Source organism: Trematomus bernacchii, unplaced genomic scaffold, assembly GCF_902827165.1.
Source record: "Trematomus bernacchii unplaced genomic scaffold, fTreBer1.1, whole genome shotgun sequence".
NCBI lineage: Eukaryota > Metazoa > Chordata > Actinopteri > Perciformes > Nototheniidae > Trematomus > Trematomus bernacchii.
Window position 1 is genome coordinate 1,403,270 of NW_022987685.1, and position 11,576 is coordinate 1,414,845.

At 39.7% G+C, this 11,576-nt stretch overlaps 1 protein-coding gene across 1 annotated transcript in view; it reads left to right on the forward strand.

Moving 5' to 3' along the window:
• ppp2r5b (protein phosphatase 2, regulatory subunit B', beta) overlaps window positions 1-11,576 on the forward strand; it is a 37,199-nt gene that overhangs the window by 22,387 nt on the left and 3,236 nt on the right. Inside the window, exons 5-12 of the mRNA XM_034136760.1 lie at window positions 41-171; window positions 1,329-1,388; window positions 5,473-5,581; window positions 8,110-8,163; window positions 9,309-9,359; window positions 9,442-9,561; window positions 10,125-10,252; window positions 11,165-11,266. Of these exons, the coding sequence (XP_033992651.1) occupies window positions 41-171; window positions 1,329-1,388; window positions 5,473-5,581; window positions 8,110-8,163; window positions 9,309-9,359; window positions 9,442-9,561; window positions 10,125-10,252; window positions 11,165-11,266 (755 nt within the window). The remainder of the gene's footprint in view (window positions 1-40; window positions 172-1,328; window positions 1,389-5,472; window positions 5,582-8,109; window positions 8,164-9,308; window positions 9,360-9,441; window positions 9,562-10,124; window positions 10,253-11,164; window positions 11,267-11,576) is intronic.

An 11,576-nucleotide genomic window follows, 5' to 3' on the forward strand; every position in this document is an offset into this window, starting at 1 on the left:
AAGGTTATAATGTATTTGTAATTATCTCCTCTGTGTGCAGCTGCTGGAGCTGTTTGACAGCGAGGACCCCAGGGAGAGGGAGTACCTAAAGACCATCCTGCACCGTGTCTATGGAAAATTACTGGGACTCCGAGCGTACATCCGCAAACAGATCAACAACATCTTCCTCAGGTATAGGCCGCGTACCATCAATCCAATGCACAGGACTTAACGGTGCTATTTATAGCCCCTTTAACATCAATAAATCAAACGTTAGCTAACGAAGAGCATCAGCAGGGGGAAACGCTGCGTTTATAACCACTGTAATGCATCCTTTTAGCTTGGTGCGTCATGATTTTATAGCAAGTCATTTTAAAGTGTTTCACAATCCTAAATAAGGGAAAACCTCACACATTGTCTTACAAAACGAAATGTGCTATACTTTTGTAGTGAAACCAGACACAAACAGTGTAAATCTCCTTTTTAATTAGGTGAATAAATCCTAGTAATTATATTGGCTTTTTTATATGTAGCCGCGAGTGATGATGGCTTCTGTAGTTCTTTTGCTGACTCAGAACTACACCTAAGAGGCTGGCGTTAACAGTTTTCCCACACAGCTGCTCGTAATTAAAGTCTGAACAATATGAAGTCTACGGTGCACAAGAATAAACACAGAGAAGACGGTTCATTTTAAAGAAACAAAACATGCTACATTCAGTATTTTCTGGATCAAATAAAATAGTATTCTGCCAAACATTTGCAGTCCACGCATCTCCGTTCTGCATCTATCCAAAGTGTTGAATCATCGTGTTGTGACATAAATCTCCTCAAATAACTAGAGTGCTGTGATGTACAATCATGTTTCATCTCACTGAGTGTTCCTGAATTGTCAATTTTTGCAAAATAATTCAAGCACAGCACTGCAACGCGCTCTTTTTCTGTCCCAGTCAACTTGTTCCGCTGTCATTGTTTTTACATTTTGACGGGTGCAGGTAAGCATTACTCTGCTAAACTGTTATTGTACTTTATTCTCATCTAAACATCACAGAGGTAACAGACACAGCACATACAGATATTAAAGCAATTCCCTGCAGGAATAAGAAGGTATAATATGCTTTTTTTTTTTTGTTGCAATTATCCAAAATCCAATTGAAAAATCGAATTGGGTTTTTGTTGAGGGAACCAGAGCGATGCTAACGTACACAAAGATGTGATCCCTACAACACTATATGTTTTAAGCGTTGAGAAACATGCAGCCCTTCTTTTAGTTGCCTTTACATTTGCTGACCTACAATGGTTCCTAGATCTACTGATGCATAATTACAAGACATGTGTGTTTTGTTTTTTAGGTTCATATATGAAACTGAGCACTTCAACGGAGTCGCGGAGCTTCTGGAAATCCTCGGCAGGTTCGTAACCATAATCACACACACACATTTTAGAGCTGCTGCTATGGAGGAAAGTAGACTGTAGTATATCATTGCTTAATGAATGCATTTTGATTTGAGTGTGAACAAACACACACACTCTTACACACAAACTCTACTTGGCCAGCTGCTCCTATTCAGGAGACAGCTGGTAACTCAGTCAATTGAGCAACTACGAAAAATGGCGACAATGCATAACTGCAACAGCTCAACACAATAAACAATAAGCATTTATTTTTTGATTTATCGTCTTAGTTGCTTCTTTCTTATCAGGTAAAAACAACTGTGTGTTTAGAGCTTGACAGAGTGAGAAATTAGTTGTAAGGCAGGGGGGGAATTAGTAAAGCTAGGGGGTGGCAGGAAGGAAGGGAGGTTAAATACATAAATGGAACTGACTCAGAGGTTTGTGTGGTTTATTGCTTTGTCTCTAGAGCCAGTAACAGAAATATGAGAAAGATAGAAAGGAGAGAGCAAGGGTCTAATAAACAACATGTCCCGCTCTCTGCCTGTGCTCGTAAGCAAATCGATGGGAGACACAGCAATAAAGACAAAGAAATGGGAGGGAGAATATGGAGAATGAATACAAACAAAATCTGTGATACTATAACGTTTGTTTTGCTCATCCCCTCTGTATGCAGAATAATGAAAAAAGAAACAACCCATGTCTGTGCGTTACTAAACTAAAGTCTTTGCATGGCTAGCTTAGCAAAAGGTCTTTAGCATCACCACATAGCCACAGTATTTAGCTGGCTAGGTACGTGCAACCCAGTCTCACGGCATTTCGTGTTATAGTCACGAAATGTAATCTATTGATTTGTGTTCACCAACACGACTTCCCCATTTTTTTCTTGCCACACAGAACGATTTGAAAAACTATGTAAATAATAACAAATTAGAAGGAAAAAAAGATAAAAAAAAATACAGATTTAAGTATTCTGACACAGAACAATTTTAGAAGCAATGTATTTCTATTGGTAGTATGTTTCGTGCCTGCACCAAATAATAACAAATTAGAAGGAAAAGATTACAAAAATACAGATTTCAGTATTCTGAGGCTCTGAGCCCCATGTCTTTTCCTCGCGGACGGCAAAAAAAGTCCGACATTATACGATTTAAAATAAAAACAATAATCGTGGCTTGATATTGAGTAAGAAAATGTTTTTATGAACCACACAGCTTCCGGTCTTCCAAGACCCGACCGGACAAAAAGACCGTGTTGCAGGCACGAAACACACTACCAATAGAAATACATTGTTTTTGAAATCGTTCTGTGTGACACGAAAAAAATGGGGAAATCGTGTTGGTGAACACGAATCAATAGATTAAATGTATTTCGTGACTATTACACGAAATGCCGTGAGACTGGGTTGGTACGTAGCATGTGGCCTTGTTGAGATAAATACATGAGAGGATACCTTCTCTTTCTGTCTCTGCTTTCCTTTCAAGGTCACATTCTTTTATTATTGAACACTATCAAAGCAGATATGCTGCAGACTGCACTAGTTTTCCTGAGCTTGGATGATTACTAGCTACGTTAGCATGACCATAACATCTATTTTCTCATCTCAGTTGTGTGTCTTTATCTGAGGAAAGTTTTAACAGGTTATCCATGTGTTTACAAGACAGGTGTGTCTCTTGATATGAACTAACATTGTAAGAGATTGGTAAGGCCTATCTTCGAGTGTTTAGAAAGGGAAAAACATTGCAGGGAACACGAAATCCCTCAAAGACTCTCTTTCATAGTGAACTGGGAAAAATATATATTCTCCAGCTTTAACTGTGGTATTCTCCTATCTTAACTCTGATAACAAGATAGCTTTTTACTTTGATGCTGGGTAAAAGTTTAAACTACCTTACAGCAGGCTAGTTAGCTGGCGATGTGCGAAGTGGCCAGGGGCGGACTGGCCATCTGGAGAATCTGGAGAATCACAGAACGACCGGTCGTCAAGGGCCGTTGACGGCTGGGACCGCCCTTAATTGTCTATGTTTTTAAACGGCATCATTGAAGTTGCGCCGACAGCGTTGACAGTCTGCTAGCAACCCCCCGTTGACAATTCACGTGGGCTGGTCTGGGTGAGATTCCAGGGCTGTTTTTTTGTCCCAGTCCGCCCCTGGAAGTGGCTCTGTGTTGCTAACGCACATAACAGGAGAGGGTTGTTCATTCCTTTGTGGAAGGAAGCAAATGCATACATACATATGAATGAATCTGTCCCATATACAATGTAGACTTGCTTCAGAGCAAGTTTGAGGCAGAGATATTAGCAATTAGTTTTAAATTGACATACATAAACAGACAAGTTGATAGAAGTTTAGACACAAAGAGATTGACGAAGACAGAATTAACATAAGAGGATGGAAGCTGATAAATCAAAAACAAACAAACAAATCAGTGCTAAATATTAATTTCTCTCAAGGGCATTCTGTGCTGGAATCTAGTTCTTCTTTCTCTGTCATTATTTGACACTAATAAGACTTTAAATAATCGTTATTGATGTTTAGAAAAAAGTAAAGAGAATTAAAATAATTTTTGGATTCAAAATATTTAGGGTGATGGGAAGGATTTGTCTGAAAGAGCTAATACTTAACATTACACTAAATTCATACAAAATCTGGGCTACCATTTCACCTGACCCAAAAAGTTCGATGAAATATGAATGAAGTTTCAGAATGTGGGTTAATGTAGAGAAAAGAGGGGGAGGTAGAGAAGAGGATGAATCCAAGGTGAGAAAATGGAGGGAGGGTTGGGGGGGGGAGGGATGGAGAGAGGATGAGTGAGTCAGAAGAGGAGAGCAGGAGAGGAGAGAGAGAGGTTCGTATTCATGTTGGTGGTAACAGAGGTATTTATAGCTCCTCCCACACACGGAGAGAGGGAGAGAGGGATGGCTGAGGGAGGATGCGTTGTACAGGAAGTAAAAGAGAGAGAGAGAGACGGAGAGGAAGAAGAGAAGAGGAGGCTGAGGGAAAGATCAGAGGAACAGCAGGAGGGAGATATTATTGAAGAAATCTTCTTTTAGACAAAGATGCTAATAGAAAATGAAGGCAGACAGACAGACAGGTAAATAAGAGTCACACTCCAGGTTTAGCCCCCCCCCCTTCAGGCCCCCCTGCAGGCTAAACTACATCTATGACAATCAGTGCAGCGGTGGCCACAGACCACACATTTGTCCAGTCACTTGGAAATGAACACAGTACAAGAATAGACTCCAACACACACATTCGCACACAGAACATGAAAGGATTGTGAGGCAGTCGGCCCCTGGGCACATACAGTATATGCAGAAAGGCCCCGCCAACGCTCCTACATAGAAGCAACATACACAGACTCTATAGTTAATTAATGTGTCTCTTTTATATAGTATTAGTCTTTTTATATTTGTAGTTGTTTTTCCCCTATTTCTGTAGTAACTGTTTGTCATAGTTATTTTGTGTCTCTTTGTGGTTGTTTTGCACATGTTCATAGTTGTTGTTCATAGGCTCTTTTTGTTTCTTTCAGCTGTTGTTGTTTTGTGTTTATAATAGTTTTTGCGTTTTTTTATTTGTCTGTAGTTGCTTTGCCCCTTTTGTAGTCTTTTTTGTGGTCTCTGCGCCACTTTTTTTAGAGACTCAAAGCAAGTGCTAGGAGACACTTGCATTGAGTCTCTTTTTGTCTCTTTGCAGTCATTTTGATTGGTTTGTAGCTGTTTGGTGTTTTTGTTGTCTCTTTGTGGTCGTTATGCAATTTTTCATAGTCATCATGAGTCTGTTTGTATCTCTTTATAGTCTTTTTATGTTTCTTCGTAGACATTTTGAATCTCTTCTTGGTTGATGTATGTCTTTTTGAGTGACATTTTGTAGTTGGCCCTGTAGGCCTGTACATGAATACATTCATTGAAGTATATAGTAGGTTAAGGAGTTTAATGCAATGCTCTTTGGTAAATACATATCAATTTAACTACTGTCCATAAAGTTAACATACCAAAGGCATAACCTTCTTAAGTAAGAAAGCAAACATGATTTTTAAAAGAGTTAAAATGCCACAAAGTGGAAGTATTTATACTGTATTTACCTGTCCCTTTTCCTCCTGCAGCATCATAAACGGCTTCGCCCTGCCCCTGAAGGCCGAACACAAGCAGTTCCTGGTCCGGGTTCTCATCCCGCTACACACGGCAAAGTCCCTTTCCATCTTCCACGCACAGGTCAGGGACATTCCCATGCATAATTCCAGTATTTAATTGTCTTAGTTTGTAAATATTTGTCGTAATATTTCTTCGATGTGTATTATATGTCTTTCAAGGGTTCACATTAAGGTTATTTCTGATATTTTGACAAGGTTCTAATGATTTTAGATTTTTAGGCAAAGAACAACAAAACTTTGATGAATGTTTTGTGTTTGCCACTGAAACTACAAAACTACGAAATTAACCCCAAAATGGGCAGTTATTCTCCTAACTTAGGCATGCATTACTGAAGATTATAGAGAACTTACTCCCCCCAACTGTCATAAAATCAAACTGATTTGTATTTTATTTTCAGACTTTTCTACTATTAAGAGGAGTTAGCAACTAACAAATCAATCATACATGAATGTGTCTCCTTCCTGCAATGTCTCTGACGTGCCACTAGGAGGCAGAGTTAGGTCACAGATAATGCTGCAGAGACTCACCTTTGAATTACACTCATTGGCCTTCGGTGTGTTTCTGTACGTGAATGTGTGTTTGGGTTATTATAATATTTGACAACGCAGATGGCAGCCAGTTTTTGGTGTGTGCATTTTGTTTCCACCACACCTATCAGATGATGTGTGTGTATTCTGAGGCTCAGCATCACCGTGCCCTACATTTATCCTACCCGTCTCTCTCTGTAGTTCACACACATACATTATTCACACACTCAAACACACTCTCAGTTTGACAGGGTCACGGGGGATACAGTGATGGCGGACAGCAGTTTGTGCTCCGTAGGCGTGGCTCTGCATGAGTGACCCACTTCTGGATATTAATATCAAGATATTAGATCAAAGCAGCACCTTTGATTCATCTTTAAGGTTTTCAGACACTTTGAATCATCCTTCCCGTAGCCTTTTCTCATTTTTATTCAGGTCACTGGATTGTAGTAACAGCTATAATGTGAAGCATTACCATGGTTACGTATCATGCTTCCAAATGGCAAAAAGCAAATGCAGTGCTTTAATATTTTAAGCACATAAAAGACTGTTTATTTTAAAGTGGCGCTGATATATATGTTTTTAATGCTAAAAAAAAAAAAGTATTTCCTTGATGGCTGATTTTACTTTTGCACTTATTTGGTAAAAAATGCAAAGAAAAGACACTTTATCTTTGTTTTTGCAGTGATAGTAAAAAGTGAGGAGAATATCATTTCCAATTTGACATTTGTTACATGATTCACAGATCGTGCTAATGTGTGTTTATATCTGTCAGAGTCATTTAAGTAGTGCTAAAAGATTGAAAAGTCAACTTTTTTATGTGCAAGTCATAGGAAATATGCAGACAAGAAGCCAACATCTCTAGAATGAATTCACCCCTAAAAATAGACCCTTATCTGACCTGTCATCTTGACATATAAATATTAATAAAATATAAGCTTTAAAAAGATTAAAACCTCCATAGTCCTTAGCCTAATAACGGCCTCCTGTACACACAATGACAAGCCTGACAACAGAATCCAACATATTTACCCCAAGAGGCTTCTTTAAAGTCTCACTAATACTCTAAATAGTTTGACCGATCAGTACTTTAATCCTTCATTTTTCCTGCTTTTCTGTCAAACTTAACATCCCTCCTTTCTCCGATCGCCCTTATTTTTTTGCCTTTGCTTCCTCTTATCCTCTGCTTCTGTTGTGTTGTGAGTTAGGGACAGGAAAGTTAGGGATGGAGCGATAGAACAAGAAAGAAAAGGGATTAGACAGGGTAAGGAAAAGGTATGGACGGTTACAAAAATTAAGTAAAAACCAAACATTATTAATCTGACGGTACACATCCTCTACTGTGCAACTTTACAATTGGACAATCCAGCATAGTTTTGTATTGATGACATGAACATATTGATCTGAAAGTCGTAAAATGTACCAGTAGAGTAATAAGTTGAAAAAGGCAAAGGTAAAAATAGGACAGAGACAGAGAGGCAGAGACAGGAGGTCTAACCTCTATCTCACATTGCCCTTAAGGGACTTTGTGTGTGTGTGACATCACTCCTTCCGAAGTAAACACACGCACACACAGACTCCGTCGCCACGGTGCCCACTCGCCACGGCAACAGGCCTGGGTGGAGGGGGCAACCGCAAAACACACACACGCACGCACGCATGTACGCACGCACACACTCGTGAATAATAGGATATGATTGCCAGATCGTATAAGATGAGACAAGGGCTGATGTAGAAGAAGTAACACACACACACAAGCACACACACACACACACACACACACACACACACACACACACACACACACACACACACACACACACACACACACACACACTCGTGACACACATCTCCCATTGGAAAACTTGCCTTTCCGATCTTTAGCCGGGTGTAATCCTGAGGGATAAGTGCTAAGATCCCCATTGTCTCCTTGACAGCTTCAGGGAATGTGACTGTGTTTTGGGTGTTTTAGTGTGTGTGCGTGTATATGTGTGTGTGTATATGCGTGTGTGTGCGTGTGTATGTGTGTGTGTTCTAACCACATCTCCTCTTTCCTTACAGCTGGCCTACTGTGTGGTGCAGTTTATGGAGAAAGATGCTACAGTGACTGAATACGTAAGACTGTGTTTTACACTTTCTCGTTAAATTTAAAGCATATTGGTTTTCAAGTTTTGGCCATCATTTCTATCAACCGAAGTAATTGCTGAGATCTTTACCAAAAGGAAAGGCCCCGGGTCCTTTCACGTTCAAACAAGTGTAATAAAGGTGCTCTATGGTGCTGGACAAAAAGTAGAAAAAATAAGCAACGTCTGATTCCTGGTAAAAGTTAATAAGCCTTCAATCAGCTAGCTCTCTAATGGGGAATTTCCCAAAAAACATAGTCAATGGTTGTACATGCCATGAACCAGATATTTCCTTAAGGAGTTGGAGGAGACCAAAACAGAGCTATAAGGAGAATGAATACTGGACTTGGGTTCTCCAGGTAGCCAGAAACATGACTCCTAATGACTGCTAGTGTCTGCACGATGTGTGAAGTAAGTTGGTTCCTGTTTGCCACGTCAACATTATTCGGTGATAATATATCATTGTTGTGCCAGAAGATCTATAAACACTGCCTTTAATGAACTTTCACTGCCACTGCTTTAGAATAAATCAGATATTCATGTCTTACCCTGCACCGTAACTTCTATTCTTGTATTTTATTCCAGTCTTATTCTATTTTAACTTGTTTTTAATTTAGTTTTAATCTCTTGGCTTTTTAATGATCAATTGAAATGTTGTTTGTGTTGCACTATATCTTAATGCCTTTCATTTTTTTGTAAAGCACTTTGAATTGTGTTGAGATATGACATAAATAAACTTGATTTGCCTTCCCCAAGTTGGTCAAAGTAGTTTAAAAATAAAAAAACTTTCGCATTTTTTACCCAAACATCGCTCACAGTTAAATAAATGATATAAGTGATAGACAAAACTATGAAGTAAGACTCGAGTAGTAATAAACTGAAGTCACATGACCATCAAACATCATAATCAGTGTTAGTCCTGTTACTAGTTCACCAATGTCTTTGCTATAACCAAAAACATCTTAATTTGGCAACAACCAATACAGTAAAAAGAACAACGTTTATAACATATTTGTTAATGGCCCAGCCAGAGTCTGAATCTGAGTTAACGGCACAGATGGACGCTAGCCAGACCCCCTGCTGAGATAAAGGCTGCCGTGTTTATTCATATTAATGTGCTTCATATTTTCTCTGCAGATCATCAGAGGGCTGCTCAAGTACTGGCCAAAAACGTGCACGCAGAAAGAGGTGAGAAGGGAAATCATAAAAAGATGCAGATTCTCTGTCCTCTATGTATTGATGATACAAATGTGTGTGTGTGTGTGTTCAGGTGATGTTCCTGGGGGAGATTGAGGAGATCCTGGATGTAATCGAGCCCTCTCAGTTCATCCGGGTCCAGGAGCCGCTCTTCAGGCAGATCGCCGCCTGCATCTCCAGCCCTCACTTCCAGGTACACACACACACACACACACACACACACACACACACACACACACACACACATACACACACACACACACACACACACACACACACACACACACACACACACACACACACACACACACACCACACACACACACACACACACACACACACACACACACCCATAGTAATGTCCCCATAAGTCTTAGTCTGGGGGACAACAGAGCTCTAGATCTAAAGCCTGATATAATAGAACTTGTGATTCCATTCTGTAAGGACTGTAGGATTCAAACAATATGGTTTTAATCTGGCAATTTCTGTGTGTTTGGTCTTGTATATTGGCTACACAGTTTACGATAAACATTTGGTTATATATACAGTTCAAGAATTAAACAGTTTTGGGAGTAATAACCCTGAAAATATCAACCTAATTGCAAATAGATTGTATTATATCACTTTTAGAAAAAAACAATCCACTCAAGATCGTACAACTTTACAAACTGTGGGCACTAACACTTGTCTGATGGAAATAATCCCGTTACCTCTTTGCTAAATGGAAGTGTGTGTGTGTGTGTGTGTGTGTTTCAGGTAGCGGAGCGGGCTCTTTACTTCTGGAACAACGAGTACATCCTCAGTCTGATCGAGGAGAACTGTCAAGTCATCCTGCCGCTGGTGTTCGCCACGCTGTACAGAGTCTCCAAGGAGCACTGGAACCAGTCAGTCACACACACACACACACACACACACACACACACACACACACACACACACACACACACACACACACACACACACACACACACACACACACACACACACACACACACACACACACACACACACACACACACCACTCATAATTTATGTTGTTTTTATTTTAAATTAGGGGCAATTTGTGTATGAGATATCTCTTTGTATCCCTCCATAAATCAGAAAAGACTGTCAAAAGCCATACAAAAATACAGGTTTCGGCTTTTCTTAAAGAACACAAAGGTTCTTAAAATCAGTCTCTGAACGATATATAAACAAACCCTTGTATAAGAACCATCAGAGTGCAGATTAATATAGGAAACGTTTGGTGTGTAAGAGCCACTGAAGAAGAGATTTCTGGCTTAGAACATAAGAAAAAAAAGTATTTTGAGAAAACTGCTTTTAAAAGGATGTATTCTATAATTCACAAGTCTAATAGATATCACCATGAAACTTTCCCGGTTGATTGTTGACTCATTTTCAATTTCACATTTGCATTTTGGACGTCTTCTTTCAACAAGTCTGAGAGAAAACATGTTATTGAAGCAAAATAGCCAAAAACCTCATAATTGACCGTGATAAAAAAAATGTTCCCGTAGTGTCTCACTGCGCCACTCCTATTATGTAAGAAGATCACTTAGCAACACTAACTTTCCAGCAGTGACACATATGTACAATCCTCCCATCATACGTATTAAGTACATGCTAAAAACGTTAGCATCAGAGCTGATAAACTACAAGGGACATATGAGTGATGCCCAGGTCATATTCCACGAAACACATGTTGGCCTCTCGGTAAATCTCACACTTGCAAACCTCTAACTCCTGACCCATAATGCAATGGGGCTGAGATTCATCATGATGTCTTCTTTTTTCAGGACCATCGTGTCTCTGATCTACAACGTGCTGAAGACCTTCATGGAGATGAACAGCAAGTTGTTTGATGACCTCACTGCCTCCTACAAAGTGGAGAAACAGAAGTGAGTGAGTGAGTGTGTGTGTGTGTGTGTGTGTGTGTGTGTGTGTGTGTGTGTGTGTGTGTGTGTGCGTGTGTGCGTGTGCGTGTGTGCGTGTGTGTGTCACTGGATAGTACAGTGACAACGACAGGAAGATCAGAGGTCCTGAGTCATGTTTTAAATGGTATTTCTTCCATTATCCATCACATTATATTTCACAGCGTAAGTATTTATCACTTAGGTCATCTTTTCAACATGAATCACATCATGATTCCACTCATTCATCACTGGGTTTTAAAGGGAATATAATGGGTTCTATTGAAGTGTGTGAGTT